Here is a 25,897-nt window from a genome sequence, read left to right on the forward strand (position 1 = left end):
GGTGGGCCAGGGCCCCTCCTATTTGGACTCAGGCCCACAAAAAATTTTGGCACTCTTGCTATGGCTGGCAGAGATCCTCAAACCCCACCAGCTGAAGATTTCCTCCTCCTCCTACTATAAGTCACTTCTATATCGCTACTAGTCGTACGCAGCGCTTTACAATTGAACATGAAGAAGACAGTCCCTGCTCAAAAGAGCTTACAATCCTCTTCAGGCAACTGGTGCTCTTTCAAACCGCAGCTGGCAGAACTTGCCTCGAGCTGACACCAACATCAGCCCCTCTGCACGTGCTTAGTTTTTTTGCATGCACAGCCTGCTGGCCGTGGCATCAGCTCAAGGAAAGTGCTGCTGGCTGCTGTTAGGAAAAGCGCTGCCTGCCTGAGCAGGAGGAAATCGTCAGCTGGCGGGGTGTTTTAGATCCCTTCTTGCTCAGGTATTTAATATTTTGGGCTTGCAGGTGGAGGGAGGGACAAAGCGCAGAGAGCGGAGCAAATAAGAGCAGAGGGGGGGCTAGAGATGGGGGAGCATGAATTCCGTGCCCACCCACCTTGGACTCAGGCCCACCCAAAATTGGCTGTCTGGCTACGCCCCTGGTGTAACTGCACTTGTATGTGCATTTTACTGTGTGGTAAGTATTTGTTAGGGCTTACCACCGCTTAGTAAAAGGGCCTCTGAAATTTTGATGGATTTTATGTTGGCCGATGAGCTGTTCAGTAATTTTGAGCCAATGATGTAAAATATTGAAGACCTGTATTCATCCAATTTCACTAGATGAAAAGAGGGAGCATCCAGTAGATCTTGTGCTGCTGACCTGAGAACACTGATGGTACAGATGCAAACTCAAGGCAACAGACACAGGCTCATTATTATTAACAATTTTGAAAATTAAAAAGAGGATCTTATAATGGGTTCACCACTCAATAGGCAACCAATGAAGTTTAATTAGAACAGGTGATTATATGTTGAAATTTAATAATATGGGCAGTAACATTTTGAGCAACCTGCAAGGATTTCAACAGTCATTTAGGTAAGCTTAATAATAGCCTATTACAATAAGCAAATTAATGGGTTACAAGACTCTACTACAGTCCTAAAATTGTAAATGCTCAAACAATCCTTTAGGTGGCATACCGTTCCTAATCTTCGGATACTCTTCTGCACTATCTTCTTAACATAGGCCTTAAAGTAGGCCTAGATCACACCAAGGTATCAAAGTTCATGGACAATATTTATAACAATGTCGTCAATGATCAAAGAAGTGGGAAAACTGGACAAAGAGTGGCGAGATAACAACAAACCCTGAGTTTTAGGCATATTCCATTTTAATCAATTTGTCTTCATCCACTATACAGTGGTGGAAATAAGTATTTGATCCCTTGCTGATTTTGTAAGTTTGCCCACTGACAAAGACATGAGCAGCCCATAATTGAAGGGTAGGTTATTGGTAACAGTGAGAGATAGCACATCACAAATTAAATCCGGAAAATCACATTGTGGAAAGTATATGAATTTATTTGCATTCTGCAGAGGGAAATAAGTATTTAATCCCTCTGGCAAACAAGACCTAATACTTGGTGGCAGAACCCTTGTTGGCAAGCACAGCGGTCAGACGTCTTCTGTAGTTGATGATGAGGTTTGCACACATGTCAGGAGGAATTTTGGTCCACTCCTCTTTGCAGATCATCTCTAAATCATTAAGAGTTCTGGGCTGTCGCTTGGCAACTCGCAGCTTCAGCTCCCTCCATAAGTTTTCAATGGGATTAAGGTCTGGTGACTGGCTAGGCCACTCCATGACCCTAATGTGCTTCTTCCTGAGCCACTCCTTTGTTGCCTTGGCTGTATGTTTTGGGTCATTGTCGTGCTGGAAGACCCAGCCACGACCCATTTTTAAGGCCCTGGCGGAGGGAAGGAGGTTGTCACTCAGAATTGTACGGTACATGGCCCCATCCATTCTCCCATTGATGCGGTGAAGTAGTCCTGTGCCCTTAGCAGAGAAACACCCCCAAAACATAACATTTCCACCTCCATGCTTGACAGTGGGGATGGTGTTCTTTGGGTCATAGGCAGCATTTCTCTTCCTCCAAACACGGCGAGTTGAGTTCATGCCAAAGAGCTCAATTTTTGTCTCATCTGACCACAGCACCTTCTCCCAATCACTCTCAGCATCATCCAGGTGTTCACTGGCAAACTTCAGACGGGCCGTCACATGTGCCTTCCGGAGCAGGGGACCTTGCGGGCACTGCAGGATTGCAATCCGTTATGTCATAATGTGTTACCAATGGTTTTCGTGGTGACAGTGGTCCCAGCTGCCTTGAGATCATTGACAAGTTCCCCCCTTGTAGTTGTAGGCTGATTTCTAACCTTCCTCATGATCAAGGATACCCCACGAGGTGAGATTTTGCGTGGAGCCCAGATCTTTGTCGATTGACAGTCATTTTGTACTTCTTCCATTTTCTTACTATGGCACCAACAGTTGTCTCCTTCTCGCCCAGCGTCTTACTGATGGTTTTGTAGCCCATTCCAGCCTTGTGCAGGTGTATGATCTTGTCCCTGACATCCTTAGACAGCTCCTTGCTCTTGGCCATTTTGTAGAGGTTAGAGTCTGACTGATTCACTGAGTCTGTGGACAGGTGTCTTTCATACAGGTGACCATTGCCGACAGCTGTCTGTCATGCAGGTAACGAGTTGATTTGGAGCATCTACCTGGTCTGTAGGGGCCAGATCTCTTACTGGTTGGTGGGGGATCAAATACTTATTTCCCTCTGCAGAATGCAAATAAATTCATATACTTTCCACAATGTGATTTTCCGGATTTAATTTGTGATGTGCTATCTCTCACTGTTACCAATAACCTACCCTTCAATTATGGGCTGCTCATGTCTTTGTCAGTGGGCACACTTACAAAATCAGCAAGGGATCAAATACTTATTTCCACCACTGTATATTTTGTGATATTAAAAAAAAAACCTAAATACCATGAGCTTATAGGGGACGATACTCAGACCGAGGGAGTTAGACCGGCTAACTCCCATAGTTGGTGCTAAGCCCGGATATTCAATGCTGGGCTATTATTTATTTATTAATTAAGGTATTTATACCCCACATTATCCCCACAGACATGCAGGCTCAATGTGGCTTACATAAACCAGAGAGAGAACTCCGGGGATAACAGATACAAATGAGAATAGTAGAGTAGAAGGGTGATTTTTTTTTTTTGTTACATTTGTACCCCGCGCTTTCCCACTCATGGCATCCCACTCATTGACATTTAATATCCGGTTTATTTTTGACCGGTTTAAAGATAACCAGTTAAGTTGATATTCAGACTTTACCGGTTATCTTTAAACCTGCCAAACATATACCCCATTTTCACACAGTCAAATATGGACGCTAAACCAGCTTTAAAAATCGGTGGATAGCCAGTTATTAGGGCAATATAACCAGCTAGCTGCTTATCCGCTAACAGGTAATATTCAGTGGGAGACAGATGGTTATCACCTGCAGAATATCAGCAGATAACCGATTAAGCACTATTTAACTGGTCAGCAGCCATTCTAGCTAATTAAAAAGCACTAAATATCGGGCGGATAGTTCATATTATAGACCTAAACATCTGAAGAGCCCACAAAGAGGAAGCATGTACAAATTAAACAAGATAGCTGACAAACCTGAGCCTTGAGGAACTCTATGAGATGTCTTAAAGAAAGAAGATTATTGACAACCATTAACTACATATTAATACTTATCTGCTAAAAAAGGAAGAAAACCAATACACCACAATTCTTATTCCAAGAGACTCAAGCCACTTAAGTGAAAAGGTATGATTAATAGAATCAAATGTAGCAAATATATCAAGAGTAACTAGTAAATAAGAAAGACCTTTATCAAAACCAGTTTTAATAATATCCGGAACAGAAATCAATTGTGTTTCAGTATTGTGATGTGCATGGAAATCAAACTGACGATTGTCCAAGATATTATTGGAATACATAACATCAAGCAAGCTGATCATAAACCAAATTTTCAAGAATCTTAGCTAAGAAATTGGTCTGTACCTATTAGAAGACACAGGATCAAGAAATGGATAACGTGGAGGGGAATAATCGAATGGCACCGGCCATCTCTATGGGCGGCCATCTCCATAAATGGGTGGAGCCAACTGTATTTTTGAAAAAGATGGCCGGCCATGTTTTTCTTCGATAATATGGTTGGGGCCCGGCCAAATGTCAGAGATGGCCGGCATCGATTTTCGGCAATATTGGAAACTAATGCCAGCAATCTCTAACCCGGCCAAATTCAAGGCATTTGGTCATGGGAGGAGCCAGCATTTGTAGTGCACTGGCCCCCCTCACATGCCAGGACACCAACCGGGCACCCTAGGGGGCACTTCTAAAAATTAAAAATAAAAATAGCTCCCAGGTGCATAGCTCACTTACCTTGGGTGCTGAGCCCCCCAAATCCCCCCCAAAACCCACTCCCCACAATTCTACACCATTACCATAGCCCTTGTGGGTGAAGGGGGGCACCTACATGTGGGTACAGTGGGTTTGGGGGGGTTTGGAGGGCTTCAATTTACCACCACAAGTGTAACACGTAGTGGGGCGATGGGCCTGGGTCCACCTGCCTGAAGTGCACCCACAAAAAACTGCTCTAGGACCTGCATACTGCTGTCAGGGAGCTGGGTATAACATTTCAGAGTGGCATAGTGGTTGGCAAAAAAGGTTTTTTTTCTTTTCTTTTTTTTTTGGGTGGGAGGGGGTTGGTGACCACTGGGGGAGTAAGGGGAGGTCATCCCCGATTCCCTCTAGTGGTCATCTGGTCAATTGGGGCACTTTTCTGAGGCTTGGTCCTAAAAATAAATGGACCAAGTGAAGCCGGCCAAATGCTCGTCCGAGTCGGCCTTCTTTTTTCCATTATCGTCTGAAGCCGGCCATGTCTTAACAACGCCCCCGTCCCGCCTCCGTCCCGCCTTCCATACCCTGCGGAAACGCCCTCTTTAACTTTGACTGGCTCTGCGACGGAAAGCAGTTGGAGCCGGCCAAAATCGGCTTTCGATTATACCGATTTGGCCGGGTTCAGGAGATGGCCGGCCATCTCCCGATTTGTGTCGTAAGATGGCCGGCGATCTCCTTCGAAAATAAGCAGGATAGTACAAAAAAAGAAAGAAAGAAAATCTGAATAAAAAGAATATTCCCAAAAACAGCACAAAACAAAAAATTACTGGTCGCACATCTCCAGTTAGATATATCTCAGTATAGTAATAGCTATGCCATTGCTTCCTCTCTTCTCTATGCAGGCAGTGCAGGCGACAGAAATGTATTTCCAGGTTAACTAGCTTCTCATTTATTTTCTTAAGTGCCTGAAATAGCAAAGCACTTAATAGTCCTCTGTAAAAACTCAAATTGTTCCTAATACTATAATTATTGTTAATAGTAACCATCTTGTAGATCGTTCAGTTCATTCCAATGTATGACCGACTTTCATATCCAGTTCTGGTATTGCTCTATGAACTATACGGAAGACAAAGCTCATTACTTGCAGAAACTCCAAACAGCTGCTTTGTGATGTCACCACCTCTGGTAATGACAAAAGTACTGATTCTGAACGGACACTTCCCTAAAAATGACTGCCATCATTCTTTATAATAATTCAATTGAATCATGATGTGAATCTGCAGTAACCAACACTCTAACAAGATGGATTGACTAAGAGGTACCGAGTAACATAACCCATTTTACAAAGCTGTTGCAAAAGTGGGTCTGTGCTGGCCTCGGCATGTGTTTTTAATGCACGTCGAGGCCCCCTTTTAACGCAGCGGGTAAAAGGCAGGTCTTTCTTTTTTTTTTTTTTTCAGGAAATGGCCATGCGGCAAGTGAAGCACATGCCGCATGACTATTTCAGGGAGGAGCACTTACCACCATCCACTGAGGTGGCGGTAAGGGCTCCCGCGCTAACCCAGCAGTAACCGGGCGCTACAAAAATAAAAATATTTTTGTAGTGCTGGATATGATGCACGCTAGAGGTGGGAACTACTACCGGGCTACTGCGGCAGCCCGGTAGTGCTTTCCTTTTAGCGAGCATTAAGCCCACATTGGGCGTACCATCCTATATAATAAAACGCACCTCCAATGTTCTGAAGCTGACTGCGTGGACATAAGCCTTGAGGCATTCGTGCTTCTGTATCCATCTCCTGAAATGATGACGTCTCCTACTTCCGGGTGTGTCAGCAGTAACAGTGCCCAATCACAACATAGCAGCGCGAGCCAACTCCGTCGCGTACTTGTGCTGACGGGGGACCCCAATCTCCGACAGCCGAAGTCCTCTTCTCGGCTGCCGCGGCGTTGCTTGCAGAGTGATCTGATCAAGCTTCTGTGCGTGCGTCTGACGTCAGACGCACGCACAGAAACTTGATCAGACCATTCAGCAAGCAACGCCAGCGCAGACGAGAAGAGGACTTCGGCTGTCGGGGGTTGTGGTCACCCGTCAGCACAGGTACGCAACGGCGGCAGGGGAGGGTTTTTGGCAGAAAGGGGGGGTCGAGAGGGTCACGGCAGGGGGGTCCAGGGGTCGGTATTGCTGGGGGGGGGGGTTGAAATTGGAGGGAGGGGGGAGTCTGTAACGGTGGGAGGGGCGTGAGGGGGCCTTGAACTGGAAGGGAGGGAGGGGGGTCTAGAATTCGGAAGGAAGGGAGGGAGGGAGGCATGGGTCTCGGAGGCGAGACAGTGAAGGAGGGTGGAGGATTACCTTGCTAGCGCCCGTTTCATTGCCTACCGAAATGGGCCTTTTTTACTAGTCGCTTTATAAAAGTACCCCATAGTAAATGACAGCAGATAAAGAGACCAGTACAGCACATCTAGTCTGCCCAGAATGGTGGCCATGGTTGTACCTGCTGCTCCATTTAGGCTGCCTCTTCGCCTTTTGCTTTTAGGGTTGTAACTACTACTACTACTACTAATTAGTATTTCTATAGCGCTACAAAGCGTACGCAGCGCTGCACAAACATAGAAGAAAGAGCTTACAATCTAGTAAACAAAAAATAAAGCAAACAAATCAATTAATGTGTAGAGGAAAGAGGAGAGGAGGGTAGGTGGAGGCGAGTAGATACATGTGGTTACGAGTCAAAAGCAATGTTAAAGAGGTGGGCTTTCAATCTAGATGTAAAAATGGTCAAGGATGAGTCCCACTCCATGCAGGTTACCCACTGTCTTGCGGATTCTATATATAACGACTAGAGTTCCGCACGCAAATTGGAACACGTAGCCGATTTGTGCATGGAACTTAATTGGGTCACAAGAAAATCATCTCTGATAATTGGATGCTAACAACTAATTAGGATTTAGTGCATAGCTCGCTAAGCATATTCTACACAGCAATATGTGCAAATCGGACCACGCGGATCTCAGAAGGGATTGTGGCCATAGGGCCATGGCATGCTGTAGATGTTTCTAAAATTCACGTGCAGTGTTATAGAATATGCCCAATCCATGTCTAAATTAAGTTTTAGTTGGTGTAAAAGCCGTGACTAAATTTAGTCACAGGAACAGGTGCTACATGTATATTCTATAAACCATGCCTAACTTTAAGCAAAGTGTATAGAATAGCATTACATGTGTTTATTTATTTATTGATGTCAATATTTTAGGTGCCATATATATTTTTATTTGTACCCCACTCTTTCCCACTCATGGCAGGCTCAACGCAGCTTAGGTACTTGTTTGTAGGAGGGTTAAGTGACTTGCCCAGAGTCACAAGGAGCTGCAGTGGGAATTGAACTCAGTCCCCCAGAATCAAAGTCCACTGCACTAACCACTAGGCTGCTCCTCCACTCATTCCACCAATAAGAGCCAACCTCATCAGTGATGTCACAATAGCTTGATTGCCCGATACTTGGCTCACTTCTGATATTGTGATGTCATAAGGGAAAGGGGGAAAGGGAAATGGGACTTGATATATCGCCTTTCTGTGGTTTTTGTAACTACATTCAAAGCGGTTTACATCTATTCAGGTACTTATTTTGTACCAGGGGCAATGGAGGGTTAAGTGACTTGCCCAGAGTCCCAAGGAGCTGCAGTGGGAATTGAACCCAGTTCCCCAGGACCAAAGTCCACCACTCTAACCACTAGGCCACGTCTGCTTTATGTTTTTTTCTAATGTGTGAAAGTCATTTAAGTTTTGCTTTGGGTGGAAACGCTCTGTGTTTGTATTCATTCCTCTTTCCATGTAGAAACCATCTGAGTATATTCCAGGTATACTAAGGTCTAACAATTACCGTGCCTCTTATTTTACTCATTAGCAAGATCTGTGTGACTCTCATTAGCCTTGTCCAATTTTTAAGAAGGTGATGCCTTTGGAATCTATGCTGATGAATGATAGCATTAATTATCTTTCTAGGAAGGTGAGTTAAGCGGTATGAAGTTAACCAGTGTATCAATAGAGGTTGAACAATGACACAAAGAAATACGGAGCACACCACTCCCAGTGTTTATAAACTTATTCATAAATCTAAAAATAAGTCGCCCTTAGTATGGGATTGTACAATATCCATTAGGTCATTGCTCATCTCCATAACTTGCCAGTGACCCTGTTTTCACAGAGGAAGTAGCTATACAGTATAGTCCTTGTTCAGCCTTCCCAAAAACCACATTGAAAATGCATTTTGTTTGTGTTCCAATTTCTCTCATCAAATAATGCAGTATTTTCTGTTAATTCACCTGGATGTGCAGAAAAAAGTCAGAAAAACAAGCGTAGGCAGTACCTTTTAATAAAGTTATTTCATGCATTTGTGAGTATCTTTCAAGAGTTATGCTTCTTTCTGCAGGCAACTGCAAAATGAATAAGAGAGTAAAATGGAGAATGCAGTCTATCTGTGACACAGTGGCGTAGCCACAGGTGGGCCAGGGCCCACCCACTTAGGGTTCAGGCCCACCCAACAGTAGCACATAGCTGGTGGAGATCCCAATCTCTGTCAGCTGAAGACTTTCCCCTGACAGTAACAAAATTCTACTCTCCACAATACTGGAACCTGCACATGCTCAGTTTTCGGCGCATGCCTGCTGCAGACTGCCAAGGTGGAAAGAAGCATATTCCTGCCAGCTGAGATATTTTTTGGGTGGTGGTGGTGGTGGGAGAACATTTGGTAGCCACATTCCATGTAGAATCTCCAATAGTAGTAACATTCCATGTAGAATCTCCAATAGTATCTATTTTATTTTTGTTACATTTGTACCCCGCGCTTTCCCACTCATGGCAGGCTCAATGCGGCTTACATGGGGCAATGGAGGGTTAAGTGACTTGCCCAGAGTCACAAGGAGCTGCCTGTGCCTGAAGTGGGGATCGAACTCAGTTCCTCAGTTCCCCAGGACCAAAGTCCACCACCCTAACCACTAGGCCACTCCTCCACTGTTGCCACTATTTGAGATTCTACATGGAATGTTGCTATTCCACTAGAAGTCGGCCCTTGCAGATCACTAATGTGGCCGTGCAGGCTTCTACATGGAATGTTGCTAGTGGAATAGCAATATTCCATGTACAATCTCCAATAGTAGCAACATTCCATGTAGAATCTCCAATAGTATCTATTTTATTTTTGTTACATTTGTACCCTGCGCTTTCCCACTCATGGCAGGCTCAATGCAGCTTACATGGGGCAATGGAGGGTTAAGTGACTTGCCCAGAGTCACAAGGAGCTGCCTGTGCCTGAAGTGGGAATCGAACAGTTCCTCAGTTCCCCAGGACTAGAGTCCACCACCCTAACCACTAGGCCACTCCTCCACTTAGCAAAGATATATCATGCTATGGTATCGGAGAGACAGATCTTGAGCACCATGGTGGAAGCACTCATACTAGTGCTACCAAAGCCTGGAAAAGACCTGACAGAATTATCCAATTATAGACCATTATCACTTATTAATGTGAATGGGAAAATTTATACCAAAACACTGGCGTTGAGACTTGTCAAATACATGTCCAAGCTGGTGCGAATTGCAAAAGACCTGGATGATCTGGCCTTCTCGGTCTCACTTGATGTCAAGAAGGCTCTCGACAGAGTTGAACTGCAATACATTTTCTGAGCCATGGAGTGGTTTGGAATAGGATGGGGCTTTTGTCACATAGTTAAAGCATTATATTAAAAGGACGTATCCACAACATTCTTCCTACAGATGGGCACAAGACAGGAATGTCCCCTCTCCCCTTTGTTGTTTGCTATTGCCTTGGGACCACTGTTGCTGAGCATTGTGCAAAAACACTCTATTAAAGCCATAGAATGGAAAGGGAAAAGGTTCTAAGCTATCTCTGGTATGTAGGCAACATTCTGTTATTGCTTTCCATTCCAGATGAAACCATTCCTGTTTTACTAGATTTGATCAATACGTTTGGAATATTCTCCAGCTATAAAATTAATTGGCTGAAATCAGAATTAATGGCGCTAAATTTACACTTTATTTACACTTGCTTTGGGTGGAAACGCTCTGTGTTTGTATTCATTCCTCTTTCCATGTAGAAACCATCTGAGTATATTCCAGGTATACTAAGGTCTAACAATTACCGTGCCTCTTATTTTACTCATTAGCAAGATCTGTGTGACTCTCATTAGCCTTGTCCAATTTTTAAGAAGGTGATGCCTTTGGAATCTATGCTGATGATAAGCAAATGAGGTAACAGATAGTATATATGAGAGAAACACCAAAGCATTACTTTGACTGTCTGACAGAGTGGGAGGGTGGGGGTATGCATGGGGACATCAAAGCATTTCATTGATATTCTAACAGGATGGGTGTTGGTAGGTGAGAGGAGGGTAATAAACAGAGAAATAAACAAAGAAATACAGCTTATGTTTTATAATGAGTTAGAAAACCCAGATCCTTATTAAGTCCTGTTTGTTGGGTGTCCCCATGCATACCCCCACCCTCCCACTCCGTCAGACAGTCAAAGTAATGCTTTGATGTTTCTCTCATATATACTATCTGTTATCTCATTTGCTTATTTCCGATCTGAGGAAGAAGGGCAACCTTCGAAAGCTAATCAAGAAATGTATTGAGTTATGTCCAATAAAAAAGGTATCATCTTACTTTCTTTTCCATGTTTTATTTTGTTTGATTTCTATTGATACCCTTTAAGAGTGGACTAACACGGCTACCACACCTCCCCACTATAACAAAGAAATGTTGAGCCTTTTATGTCAAGACACGTATTGGTTATGTAGTGAACATCTCACAATGCAGTCCAGCTGGATGATTTATTGATGCCTGTATTCTTGGTGAAAGATCAACTGATCATGCAACCCCTTACCTAATCAAATTGCACTGGCTACCAGTACAAGCCAGAATTCATTTTAAATCACCACTGTTTGTGTTTCAAATTGTATACAGCCAGGTACAAGATTATCTTTCTGATGTGATTTCCATGTATTCTGCTTCTAGAAGTCTTCGGTCTGTAGAGGAGATTAGATTGCCAGTGCCTTCTGTGTTGAAGTGTTCATGGATGGCTACAAGAAACACATCTATAATTGGTCAGGGCCTTGAGCTTTGGAACAAGTTACTCAAGGAGATAAGAGAGATCACTTGCTATCATAACTTTAAAAAGATGATAAATATGCTTTTTGTTTAACCAATGCTTAATGGATTTGTCGGCACCTATTCCTTGTTTCTGGGATCTGCCTTGAGTCTTTATAGCTAAAGTGGAATATAGATTAGATTAGATTGGAATGTGATTCCTACTGTACTTATGTTAAAATCCAGTCTTAGAAACATGATGGCAGATAAGGGCCAAATGGCCCATCTAGTCTGCCCTTCCTCTGTAACCACTAACTCCTCCTTTTCCTAAGGGATTCCACATGCCTGTCCCACGCTTTCTTAAATTCTGACACAGTCCTTGTCTCCAAGACCTCCGTAGGGAGGCCATTCCACGCTTCCACCACCCTTTCCGTGAAAGAGTATTTTCTTAGATTCCTCCTAAGCCTATTTCTTCTTAACTTTATCTTATGCCCTCTCATTCCAGAGTTTTCCTTCATTTGAAAAAGGCTTACCTCCTGTACATTAATGCCACTGAGGTATTTAAATGTACTATTATATCCCCTCTCTCCTGCTTCTCTTCCAGTGTGTACTTGTCGAGGTTCATAAGCCTCTCCCTATATGTTTTATGACAGAGGACAACTTATCAAGTTTGTAGCCTTCTATCCTGTCTATATCTTTCTGTAGGTGTGGTCTCCAGAATTCACATAGCACTCTAAATGGGGCCTCAACGGAGACTTATATAAGGGCACTATTACCTCTTTTTTCCTGCTGGTCATCCCTCTCCTTATACACCCAAGCATTCTTCTGGCTTTGACCCTTCACCTTTAATGGATGTGCAGAAGGAATGGATCCTCAGAAGCTTAGCTGAAATTGGGTGGCGGAGCAGTTGGGGGAAGAGGGGGTGGTGGTTGGGAGGCGAGGATAGGAGAGGGCAGACTTATACGGTCTGTACCAGAGCCGGTGATGGGAGGCGGGACTGGTGGTTGGGAGGCGGGAGGAAATACTGCTGGGCAGACTTATATAGTCTGTGCCCTTGAAAAGGACAGGTACAAATTCAAGGTAAGGTATACACATATGAGTTTGTCTTGGGCAGACTGGATGGACCATGCAGGTCTTTTCTGCCGTCATCTACTATGTTACTATGTTTAAGACTCTGCAGATGTGGATTCTAAATTACCAGTAAGAGGGGCAGACACTGTGAACTGATCAATTTGGAATAGTCCTGGCTTACAGATCAATAATAAAAGTATCTAATGGGAACAATGGATATTGGTGATGTTTTGTCGGCAGGAGCCTTCCTTTCATTTCAAGTCTTAATGCACCTGCAGGAGGCTTCAAGTATTGAAATTCTATGTTAACAAGAGGGGCATAATCGAACGCAAATGCCCATCTCCATGGGCGCCTATCTCGGAGGACGAGTACGCGAAGGGGCGGGGCAGACCGTATTTTCGAAAAAGATGGGCGTCCATCTTTTGTTTCTATAATACAGTTTGTGCCGGGCAAATGCATCACATTTGGGCGGATTTGAGCTGGGTGGTATCAGTTGTCTGCGATAATGGAAACCGAAGGCGCCCAGCTCAAAAATGAACAAATCCAAGGCATTTGGTCATGGGAGGGGCCAGGATTCATAGTGCACTGGTCCCCCTCACATGCCAGGACACCAACCGGGCACCCTAGGGGGCATTTGTAAAAAGTAAAAAAAAAACAAATAAAATAGCTCCCAAGTCCATAGCTCCCTTCCCTTGGGTGGTGAGCCCCCCACCCCCCCCCCCAAAACCCACTGCCCACAACTCTACACCATTACAATAACACTTATGGCTGAAGGGGGGGCACCTACATGTGGGTACAGTGGGTTTTGGGGGCAGTTTGGAATGCTCCCATTTAGCAGCACAAGTGTAACAGATAGGGGGGGATGGGCCTGGGTCCACCTGCCTGAAGTGCACTGCACCCACTAATAACTGCTCCAGGGACCTGCATACTGCTGTGATGGACCTGGGTATGACATTTGAGGCTGGCATAAAGGCTGGGAAAAAAAGTTTTTCAAGTTCTTTTTTTTTGGTGGGAGGGGGTTAGTGACCACTGGGGGAGTCAGGGGAAGTCATCCCCGATTCCCTCCGATGGTCATCTGGGCAGTTGGGGCACTTTTTGGGGACTTGTTCATGAAAAAAGGGTCCAAAAAAAGTGACCCAAATTCCTCGCTTCTGGCGGCCTTTTTTTTCCCCCCTTTATCGGCCGAGCGCGCCCATCTCTCCTCGGCCGATAAACATGCCCTAGTCCCGCCTTCACCACGCCTCCGACACGCCCCCGCAACTTTGTTTGTTCCTGCAACAGAGTGCAGTTGGAGGCGCCTAAAATCGGCTTTCGATTATGCCGATTTGGGCGCCCATGAGAGAAAGACGCCCATCTCCCGATTTGGGTGAAAATATGGGCGTCTTTTTCTTTCAAAAATAAGCTGGCAAGAGACTGGTTTGGGCCATAAACCCATCCAATTACATAAGAGTATAAGTGTTGCCATACTGGGTCAGACCGAAGGTCCATCAAGCCCAGTATCCTGTTTTCCAACAGTGGCCAATCCAGGTCACAAGTACCTGGCAATTTCCCAGACAATAAAACAGATTTTATACTGCTTATCCTAGAAATATGCACTGGATTTGCCCAAGTCCATCTTAATAATGGTACAAGGTTCTAATTACCTTGCTAACTGTTAATAAGATGGCATGCTTGAAATCGATCTGGGCACAAAAGATTAATGAGCAAATTGCAGATACCCAATGATCTTAGTTCTGGGCATGGAGACTGAACTGCTGTGTGTCGGCATCCATGAAGCAGTCTTTGTTTTTTTGTGGCGCACAGGGCAGAATGGATGCTTGTAAAATGTAACAGACTGAATAGTAATCAGTCGGCGTTGTGCTGGATATACTCTGTGAATTGTGGTACGTTGGAGCACCTGCATTCAATAATTTCTGGCAGCGAGTCTGGAAAATATATATACTTTCCATATATATTCTCCATATATATTCAGAACTGTCTTACTATATCTGCTTGTTATACTATCGTATCTCTGTTACCCAAGATCCTTCTGTACCAGTAATTGTGTATTTTCTAACTGTATTTCCACTTATCACGATGTATTCTAAGCCACATTGAGCCTGCAAAGAGGTGGGGAAAATGTGGGATACAAATGCAACAATTAAAATAAATAAAATAAATAAAATGTGGGATACAAATGCAATACATAAATAATAAATAAATAAATACAACTAAATGGTCAGCAATTGTACGGTGAAATTGCCCTTGTCATATAAGCGAGTTCTTTCGAACCTCTTCCATCAGGAATGGAATCTCACGGACGACCGATATGTTTTAACTCACTATTGTGGTGGCCCTACTGAGAAAGTGGACAGATACAAACAATGTTAATGTCCCTTCTGTTTGATTGCTGGGCCACGATGCTGATATTGTAGAGAAGACAGGCTACAAAGTAGACTCCTGAGTATTTGGAGCCATTAAGAGTTTTTCAGAAGCTAAATATGGCCAGTATGGAGTTCTTGCATACACCTGTTTCTTTTTTAAGGCATTAGCTATTTAGGAGGGATGGAAGTGTGTGAAAGGGGGGGGGGGGGGGGGGGGGGGGGGGGGAGGGAGTTGATTATACTGTTTAGGGTTGTGCTCACTGACCACTATTCCCTTCAAGCTGAGTAAGAGTCCTCCATCTACAGCTCTGCCAGTGAGGCAGTGGCGTTCCTAGCCTGGCTGACACCCGGGGGATCGCAGATATGCCCCCCCCCCGGGTGCAGCGTGGCCCCCCCGGCGAAACAACACCCCCCCCCCGGCGAAACTAAACCCCGGGTGCAGCGCGACCCCCCGGGTGCATTTTTGCCTGCTGGGGGGGTGTCGTGCGCCTGTTATGTCCGAGTCCGCTCGTTCCCTCCCTGCTGCTCCCTCTGCCCCGGAACAGGAAGTAACCTGTTCCGCGCAGAGGGAACAGCAGGGAGGGAAGGAGCGGACTCGGAGCCAAAAGGCACGCGGCCCCCCCAGCGGCGTGCACCCGGGGTGGACCGCCCCCACCTTGGTACGCCACTGCAGTTAGGGGTGCTGTTTCACTCTCATATTTTCAATAGTGAAGGACAGGCAAGCTCTGCCGGACTTCAAAGAACCTGCCTGTCCCTAGCTATTGAAGACTGACAGCAATACAGTTGATGACTCACACTGCTCAGAGGGAACAATGCTCCTGACCTAATTATATGTGGAGTCCTTTTTATGGTTATGTTTCTGCACCTTTTTTTTTTAATATTCTGTTAACTTCTAAAATAAAATAAATATATCTAAAGAAAAGCAAAAACATTCTACATAAAACATCAAACAACTAATCCTGAAAAGGAAAACACAAATCTCTCACTCTGTTACTTCCTCTTTCATTACTTCCTTCTCCTCCTCCCCACCCATACATCTGATGACAATTCCAATAACAATTATAATAATTATGCCCTGACTCTTATTTCTCTAATTTCCCCAACAGCATTTATAGGCCTGAAACTGTAAAGCTCAGGTCACTGTGGAAAAGACGACTCCTGGTCCTGCACAAGAAAATTCAGATCTCCATAAGGTAAGTAGGAAGGTTTCTACGATGCTTGAATCAGTGAAGCTTGTAGGCTATATGTTGTTTTTATGCTTATGGATATTTCTTTGCTCTCTTGTGGTGGTGGGATACTCGAAGGATACTCAAAGAAAAGTTTGGCAAAGCACTTGAACATAAGACTTTTTTTGAAGTTACTTACTAATCAGATACTTTGGAACTAACAAGACAGACGTAACAAAAATTTTAGAATTACTAACCATTAGGGAGCTTAATTACTAAAGTGCGTAGGCGTTTAGTGTGAATTTCATGGTGCGTTACTTATTAATCGGGTTAAACTATCCTAAAGCAGTGTAGTAAATTTAAAACAAATCGGTGAAAATTTTCTTCACCCAAGTGTTAATTAAACTCTGGAATTCGTGCCGGAGAAGAAGTGGTGAAGGCGGTTAGCTTAGCAGAGTTTAAAAAGGGGTTGGACGGTTTCCTAAAGGACAAGTCCATAAACCGCTACTAAATGGACTTGGAAAACTCCAACATTCCAGGAATAACATGTATAGAATGTTTTGTACGTTTGGGAAGCTTGCCAGGTGCCCTTGGCCTGGATTGGCCGCTGTCGTGGACAGATGCTGGGCTCGATGGACCTTGGTCTTTATCCCAGTATGGCATACTTATGTACTTATGTAAGATTCATTACTTCATGTAACCCTGGTCCCCTCCGGACAGTCCTGAATGCTGGCTAAGCTTTATGGGTCAGGCACACCGGCATACAAAACATACAAGTCTCTTTTTGAGCTGGGAGCAGGCTGGGGCCGGGCTAAATCCTGGTAGGCTGTGGGGTTTTAAGCCACCATTTGCATTTCTGTATCATAGTCCCAGAAAAAAATGCCCTCTCACTCCAATGATGCTTTAAACTCAAGTAACTTAGGGGGTCCTTTTACTAAGCCATGGTAAAAAAAAAATAAAAAGTGGTGGTGTGGTGGTGTGGGTGCATGTTTTTGGTGTCGTGTGGGTCAGTTTTTACCGCATCTGGAAAAAAGGGCTTTTTTTTTTAATTGGAAAGGAAAAGGGCATCCGATAAAACTGAAACCAGTGCGCTCCTAATACTGGCCTGAGCCCTTAACACCACTCATTGATCTAGCGGTAAGGGCTCACATGCTACAAGTGTGATGACTGTAGGGTTACCATATGTCCGGATTTACCCGGACATGTCCTCTTTTTGAGGGCATGTCCCGGGCAACCGGGCGGGTTTTACCAATCTGCCCGTTTGTCTGGATTTCTGGACAAATGGGCAGGATGGTGGTTGGGCCATCCTAATAGGACAGCCTGCCCGCCAGCCTGCCCGTTTGTCCAGAAATCTGGACAAACGGGCAGATTGCTAGCCTCCCCTCCCCTTACTTACTACTACTCCCTGGTGGTCTAGTGACCTCTTCCGCCTTTGGGGCAGGAAAGAGCCCCCTCTTTCCTGCCCGGAGTGCTGCCTTCCTGTTCGTGATCTCGGCGCCGATCAAAATGGCCACGAGAGCTGAAGTGACCTCGTGAGACGTCAACTCTTCGGCGGGCCATTTTGAATTGGTGCCCGAGATCACAAACAGGGAAGGATGCATGCAGGGCAGTGCTTCCGGGCAGGAAAGAGGTGGCTCTTTCCTGCCCTGAACAGGTCACTAGACCACCAGGGCAGATAGTAAGGTAAGGGGAGGGGTGTGATGGGGAGGGGGGGTGATGGGGAGGGGGAGTGACGGGGTGTGTGACAGGGGGGGGGGGAAATGTGACAGGGGGCGAAGCGAGGGCGTGAAAGGGGGTGGGGTGGGGTGTGAAAGGGGGCGGGGCATGTGTCCTCCTTTTGGGGGGACAAAATATGGTAACCCTAGATGACTGATGGTGTGCGCCAGCTGCCACTTACTGCTGGAAACACTACACGCAGTAGGAAATAAAAACACTAATATTTCCCAGTGGTACGGGCACACGGCAAATCCAAAATTACCACCAGGGGGCATGATAGCCTGCAGTAGTTTTGTTTTGGTGCACACTGCACATGTGTAGAACCTAATGCGCCTATGTTAAAGGACCCTTTAACATCAAAAATCTGGCAGTAAAACTAAGAACAACTGTCTTCCTTGGTATATATGTCAGAAGGGTATTCCTGAGGAGTTGATGTACCCTTGAAATCTTCATTTGTCCATTATTTACAATGTCCTTAACTCTCCTACACCTATCCTAACCGACAGGATAACCCAGGGCTATAGCTCATCTGCTCGCTTGCCAGGCAAACATTCAGATAGGCTTTTCTCTAGCTGCTGGACCACCTCAGGACCAGACCTCCCTGTCCGTTCTTTCTTCATTCAGAGGTACGGTTCCACTCACCCACCTCTGACCCAGAACAGGTCTTCTCCTTCATTCTTTCCCATTCCTGGAGCCATTGGCCCTTATTATGCTGGATAGGATACCCCTCTTCTCATGGATCCTGGCAGGGGGTGGGGCAACCAAAGACCCTGTGGCTAGGATGGCACATTTTTTTTATCTCCTCAAACTTCTTCCCCCCAGTAATATAAACCCGTGAATCATAACATCCTTACACTACCCCCATTGCTCTTTTCCTCAAATTTATACCCCCCCCCCCCACCTGCCTGGATTAACCACCCCCACTAGACAATAGGCCCCTCCTCCCAGTCCTTCTGGGTAAGAGCCACAGGGATTTTACTAAACCCCTAGAGGAACACACCTAACCTCAGGCTTTTCAGACTCTCCAGGGGATTGCATTTATACCAAATCCCGCATTAAATACCTCAAGTGGAATTTGATATACATGTGATGAAGGAATGAGGAAGGCAGCCAGGCTGTTGTGTGTGAAAGTTAACTACACTTGTACAGATGTAGCTGTCTACTTCCCTGTTCCTTTTCAGACTCTCTTTGGAATGTTCTTATGATTAACATTATGATGGGTAAACTTACATTTTGTGGTAGATAACATATTTTTGCTTATTTTGTTCTGACCTGAAGAAGGTTGTATTAACTGCCAAAACCTGGGCAAGAAAAGGATAATTTTATAAATAAAGCACTATCATGTACAAGCCAAATATATGCGTAAGTGATTAGAATATTAACATATTGCACGTAAATGGACAAAATTCCATCTAATGGGCTACTTTTAAGGCATGTTATTTTGTCACTAGTTGTTCTATTTAGCACAGGTCTCATTTTATGCAATGAGGCCTAGTTGCTAATAAGTGGGGCTAACAGCAAAATAGTACATCTTAATAGTGAGCTCACACTGATAATTTCCCCCCTTAATTAAAGAAAAAAGAAATGTGCCTAGAAATCAAAATCACTTCTATAGGTAATAAAAGTGAGCCAAGTATAGGTCAGTCAAGACATTGTGACATCACTGATGAGGTCAGCTCTTAGGCATTGGTGGAATGAGGCATTATGACATCATAATATCAGCTCTGGTTAGCAGAGACTGATATTAAGGGGGGAAAGTGAGCCTAGGTCAATCAAGCCATTGTGACATCACTGATGAGGTCAGGCATTGGTGGAATGAGGCATTATGACATCATAATATCAGCTCTGGTTACCACTAGACAATAGGCCCCTCCTCCCAGTCCTTCTGGGTAAGAGCCACAGGGATTTTACTAAACCCCTAGAGGAACACACCTAACCTCAGGCTTTTCAGACTCTCCAGGGGATTGCATTTATACCAAATCCCGCATTAAATACATCAAGTGGAATTTGATATACATGTGATGAAGGAATGAGGAAGGCAGCCAGGCTGTTATTGTGAAAAGTTTAACTACACTTGTACAGATGTAGCTGTCTACTTCCCTGTTCCTTTCAGACTCTCTTTGGAATGTTCTTATGATTAACATTATGATGGGTAAACTTACATTTTGTGGTAGATAACATATTTTGCTTATTTTGTTCTGACCTGAAGAAGGTTGTACTAACTGCCAAAACCTGGGCAAGAAAAGGATAATTTTATAAATAAAGCACTATCATGTACAAGCCAAATATATGCGTAAGTGATTAGAATATTAACATATGCACGTAAATGACAAAATTCCATCTAATGGGCTACTTTTAAGGCATGTTATTTTGTCACTAGTTTTTCTATTTAGCACAGGTCTCATTTTATGCAATGAGGCCTAGTTGCTAATAAGTGGGGCTAACAGCAAATAGTACATCTTAATAGTGAGCTCCACTGATAATTTCCCCCCTTAATTAAAGAAAAAGAAATGTGCCTAGAAATCAAATCACTTCTATAGGTAATAAAAGTGAGCCAAGTATAGGTCAGTCAAGGACATTGTGACATCACTGATGAGGTCAGCTCTTAGGCATTGGTGGAATGAGGCATTATGACATCATAATATCAGCTCTGGTTAGCAGAGACTGACCACACAGTGAGCCTAGGTCAATCAAGCCATTGTGACATCACTGATGAGGTCAGGCATTGGTGGAATGAGGCATTATGACATCATAATATCAGCTCTGGTTAGCACTGACCACACTAAGTGAGCCTAGGTCAATCAAGCCATTGTGACATCACTGATGAGGTCAGGCATTGGTGGAATGAGGCATTATGACATCATAATATCAGCTCTGGTTAGCAGAGACTGAAACTCTTCACACTAAGGGGGGGAAAGTGAGTCGGTCAATCAAGCCATTGTGACATCACTGATGAGGTCAGGCATTGGTGGAATGAGGCATATGATATCATAATATCAGCTCTGGTTACCAGACTGGAACTCGTCACACAAAGGGGGGGGGGGAGGGAGGAGTAATCAATATGGGCTCCTGTTGTATTATTTTCCTACTAGCTTGTGCTATTTTAACACAGGTGCCACTTTATGCAGTGAGACGTAGAGGTCATTTCACAAAATACACATGCCTAATATACAGGTATAATAAGTGCCACTTAGACACCCTCTGAGCACCTAAGTAAAGGCACACATAGAATTTCCCTTGAAATGTATTAGGTTAGCCCAATAAAATGCATCATCATCTTTTACGGCTATGTTTACTAAGGTGCACTATAAGCGTGTTAGCATTTTTAATGGTTTACGTGCGATAAATGCTAATGCATCCATAGAAGTGTATAGGCATGTTAACGTTTAATGTGCCTTAACTTTAAAGGTGCATTAAAAATGCTAACACACCTTAGTAAACATACCCCAGGGGCGTAGCCCAGATACCCAACTTTGGGTGGGCCTGTGCCCAAGATGGGTGGGCAGAAGACCCCGCCCCACAGGTGATTTGGTCTCTCCTTCTCTCACCTGCATGCCATATGGTCTCTCAACATCCCCCCCTCTCCCGCATACCTTTTAAATAGCAGAGTTTCACCGGCCAGCGAGCAGCAACTAATACACACTGATCATGCTGGGCCCCATTAGCCTTTCCACTGATGAACTTCCTGTTTCCGCATAGTACTACTACTACTACTTACTATTTAGCATTTCTATAGCGCTACAAGGCATACGCAGCGCTGCACAAACACTAGAAGAAAGGACAGTCCCTGTCAAAGAGCTTACAATCTAATAGACAAAACATAATAAAGTAAGCAAATCAAATCAATTATGTGTACAGGAAGGAGGAGGGTAGGTGGAGGCAGGTGGTTACAAGTGGTTACGAGTCAAAAGCAATGTTAAAGAGGTGGGCTTTCAGTCTAGATTTAAAGGTGGCCAAGGAAGGGGCAGGGTGGGAATACGTCAGAGGTAAGGCTGTGGGGCGGTGCGAGCAGTATGTATCAGTTGCTGCTCACTCCAGGAGAAGATCTGCTATTTACAAGGTATGCAGGAGGGTCAATTGTTGGGAGTTTTCAGCTTGTGGGGCTTCGGGATCCCTGTCAGTCACATCATAGGTGGGCTGCTACTGGGTGGGCCTGAGCCCAAAGTGGGTGGGCCTGGGCCCACCCAGGCCCACCCTTGGCTATGCCACTACCTTAATCTTTATTTGCCTAATATGATGTGCTAACACTCGAACTGCTCTCTCTTCAATATGCAGTTACTACATTTTTCATTAATATCACATCTGGATCTTGACGTCCGCCTCACAGATGTCAAACCCTAAGATCACTTTCTTTTTTTTTATACCTATTTACAGATTCCAGAGAAGAGAGGCAGAAGGAACACAGAGATGTGGAAGCTTCCCCTGTTTTGTCCTGTTTGTCACAGTATTTACGCTCTCTCGTTGTGACGATCCTGGATTGAAATTAAGGATATTCCAAAAGGGGCTAGACAATGGTATGTGAAATGCTTTCATGTATATACTGCCTATCATTACACAGTATATGCATTACTGTATAGAAATTGTATATTGAGTAGAAGATGCTTGCTAATGCTAACCGTTACAAAGCTGGTTGTTTTTATAGGATACAACAGAAATGCATATCTTTTTCTTGACTCTGTAGTAGTTGAGCGAGGGTGGGCCTGGATCCTGGAATAACACAGAGGGCCATAATCGAACGGGGCCACCCATCTATAAGGGCGGCCATCTCTGAGGACGGTGCCACGAAGGGGCGGGGCATCACGTATTATCGAAAAAGATGGGCGGCCATCTTTTGTTTCGATAATATGGTCGGGGCCGGCCAAATCTCAACATTTAGGTCAACCTAAATGGTGAGATCGACCTTAGAGATGGCCGGCCCCGGTTTTCTCCGATAATGGAAACCGAGGCCGGCCATCTTCAAAAACGGTCAAATCCAAGCCATTGGTCATGGGAGGAGCCAGCATTCCTAGTGCACTGGTCCGCCCTCACATGCCAGGACACCAGCTGGGCACTCTAGGGGGCACTGCAGTGGACCTTTCATAAATGCTCCCCAGGTGCATAGCTCCCTTACCTTGTGTGCTTGAGCCCCCCAAAACCCCTCCTCACAAACTCTACCCCACTACTATAGCCCTTAAAGGGTGAAGGGGGGCACCTAGATGTGGGTACAGTGGGATTCGGGTGAGTTTTGGAGGGCTCCCATTTACCACCACAAGTGTAACAGGTACGGGGAAATGGGCCTGGGTCCGCCTGCCTGAAGTGCACTGCACCCACTAAAAACTGCTCCAGGGACCTGCATAGTGCTGTGATAGAACTGGGTATGACATTTTAGGCTGGCATAGAGGCTGGCAAAAAAAATGTTTGTTTTATTTTTTTGGGTTGGGAGGGGGTTGGTGACTACTGGGGGAGTAAGGGGAGGTCATCCCCGATTCCCTCCAGTGGTCATCTGGCCAGTTCGAGCACCTTTTTAAGGCTTGGTCATGAACAAAAAGGGACCAAGTAAATTCGGCCAAATGCTTGTCAGGGCCGGCCTTCTTTTTTTCCATTATCGGCCGAGGACGGCCATCTTTTAACCATGCCCCCGTCCACCTTCGGTACCCTGCCGACACGTCCCCTTGAACTTTGGCGAGCCCTGCGACGGAAAAGCGGTTTGAAGCGGCCAAAATCAGCTTTTGATTCTACCGATTTGGCCGGCTTTATGAGAAGGCCAGCCATCTCCTGATTTGTGTCGGAAGATGGCCGCCCTTCTCCTTCAAAAATAAGCAGGACAGCCACAGAGAGGTTTAAAAGTGAAATAAACCAATTTATTTGAAAACAGAAAAATGGGTGACCTGTTCCTCTCACAGGTCAGGAGAAAATAAACACACCAAAAAATTGTTCAAAAGGTTTGCTAGCATTTTTAGTGCACGCTAACCGTGTTGAGGCCTTTGGGCATCTAAATGGTTAGCAAATGCTAATTTTTAGTGCATGTTAAAAACACCAGCATGCCTGTGTAAACAGGGCCTCTGGTGTTTTATTTCCTCATTTACTTGTGCTGTACAATTAAATTTTGTAATTTAGCTCGATTGTCATTTCAAATAAAAAATCAGATTTACTGTAAAACAGAAACGTTTTTACTTAAAAATATGAAACTGATTATCTTTTGATCTTTCTACAATAAGAAAAAAAAGATCCAACTATAACATAACAGAAAAAATTATAAATTATGACGTAAAATCTGAAAGGTGCCATGTTACTGGGTATGTAATTGTGTCTTAAAGAAAAGTGGTGGTCCACTTATAAAGGTAAAGTAAATAGGAATAAAAGAAAATAAGACGATACCTTTTTTATTGGACGTGTTCTATATACTGCATCTGAATTTAGGCACATCTTATACAATACGTCTAGATGCTTCTATCAGACATGCCTAGATTCCAGGCACCATGCCAAGACTCTAGGGCCCCTTTTACTAAGCTGCGTAAGACTCTAAGCGCCCAATGTGCGCCAAAATGATCTTACTGGCCAACTACCGCCTGCCTCTTGCGGTAATTTCATTTTTGGTGCACATCCACTACGCGCGTCTGAAAAATATTTTTTCTTTTCTGGCACGCGTAGCGGATACGCGCCAAGCGGCACCTGATGCACGTATGTCATTACCACACAGATTCCTTACCGCTAGGTCTATGGCTGGCGGTAAGGTCAGACACACAGAATGGACGCAGAGCAATTTTGATTTTGCCGCATGTCCATTTTCGTGAAAAATATAAAACAGGCATTTTTGGAACGAGCGCTGAAAAATATTTCAGCGTTCACTCCAAACCCGCGCCTACACTATCGCAAGCCACTTTTTACCACGGCTTAATAGAAGGACCCCCTAGTCCTAAGTGTGTAAGACCAGAAAACAAAAAGGCGAAAAACACAAAACTGTTGTCCCAGGCTTGATTCTTCTTCAGATCTGTCTGCAGAACTAAAGGCAGGAATGCTCATGGGCCAGCAATAGGTATTACTGCATACAAAAGACTTCAAATGTGTTTATGGATCTCATGTACTAACCCTCTGGGCCCTTGTGTGAGAGATCTTCCTCAATACTCCAATCTCTGATGGGTCAGAATACTACTGTCACCCACAGCCCTGAACTGGAGACTACATTTTGTAGATGTGGAAGGGCATAATCGAACCGTGCCAGCCATCTTCGGGGCTGCCAACGCAATTGGGCGGAGCCAACTGTATTTTCGAAAAAGATGGCCGGCCATCTTTTCGTTCGTTAATACTGTTGGGGCCGGCTTGATGTTGAGATCATTGGGTTTAGAGATGGGCAGCTTCGGTTTTCGCCCATAATGGAAACCCGGCCTGGCGATCTCAAACCCGGCGAAATGCAAGGTATTTGGTCATGGGAGGAGCCAGCATTCGTAGTGCACTGGTCCCCTTGACATGCCAAGACACCAACCAGGCACCCTAGGGAGCACTGCAGTGGACTTCAAAAATAGCTCCCAGATGCATAGCTTCCTTACCTTGGGTGCTGAACCCCCTCAAATCCCCCCAAAACCCACTACCCACAACTCTACACCACTACCATAGCCCTAAGGGGTGAAGGGGGCACCTACATATGGGTACAGTGGGTTTGGGGGGGGTGGAGGATTCCCATTTACCAGCACAAGTGTAACAGGTGGGGGGGGGGGAATGGGCCTGGGTCCGCCTGCCTGAAGTGCACTGCACCCACAAAAAACTGCTCCAGGTACCTGCATACTGCTGTCAGGGAGCTGGGTATGACATTTGAGGCTGGCAAAAAATGTTTAAATATTTTTTTTTTGGGTGGGAGGGAGTTGGTGATCACTGGAGGAGTAAGGGGAGGTCATCCCTGATTCCTTCCGATGGTCATCTGGTCAATTGGGGCACTTTTTTGAGGCTTGGTCGTAAAAATAACTGGACCAAGTGAAGCCGGCGAAATGCTCATCAGACACGGCCATCTTATTTCCATTATCGGGCGAAGCCAGCCATCTCCTAAGCACGCCCCCGTCCTGCCCCTGTCCTGCCTTCTGAACCCTGCCAACACGCTCCCTTGAAGTTTTGCCGG

At 44.9% G+C, this 25,897-nt stretch overlaps 1 protein-coding gene across 1 annotated transcript in view; it reads left to right on the forward strand.

The window, feature by feature from the left end:
* LOC115476893 (bactericidal permeability-increasing protein-like) overlaps window positions 1-25,897 on the forward strand; it is a 76,898-nt gene that overhangs the window by 12,652 nt on the left and 38,349 nt on the right. Inside the window, exons 3-5 of the mRNA XM_030213466.1 lie at window positions 8,392-8,395; window positions 16,033-16,119; window positions 22,183-22,322. Coding sequence (XP_030069326.1) covers window positions 8,392-8,395; window positions 16,033-16,119; window positions 22,183-22,322 — 231 coding nt within the window. The remainder of the gene's footprint in view (window positions 1-8,391; window positions 8,396-16,032; window positions 16,120-22,182; window positions 22,323-25,897) is intronic.

Source organism: Microcaecilia unicolor, chromosome 8, assembly GCF_901765095.1.
Source record: "Microcaecilia unicolor chromosome 8, aMicUni1.1, whole genome shotgun sequence".
Taxonomy (NCBI): domain Eukaryota; kingdom Metazoa; phylum Chordata; class Amphibia; order Gymnophiona; family Siphonopidae; genus Microcaecilia; species Microcaecilia unicolor.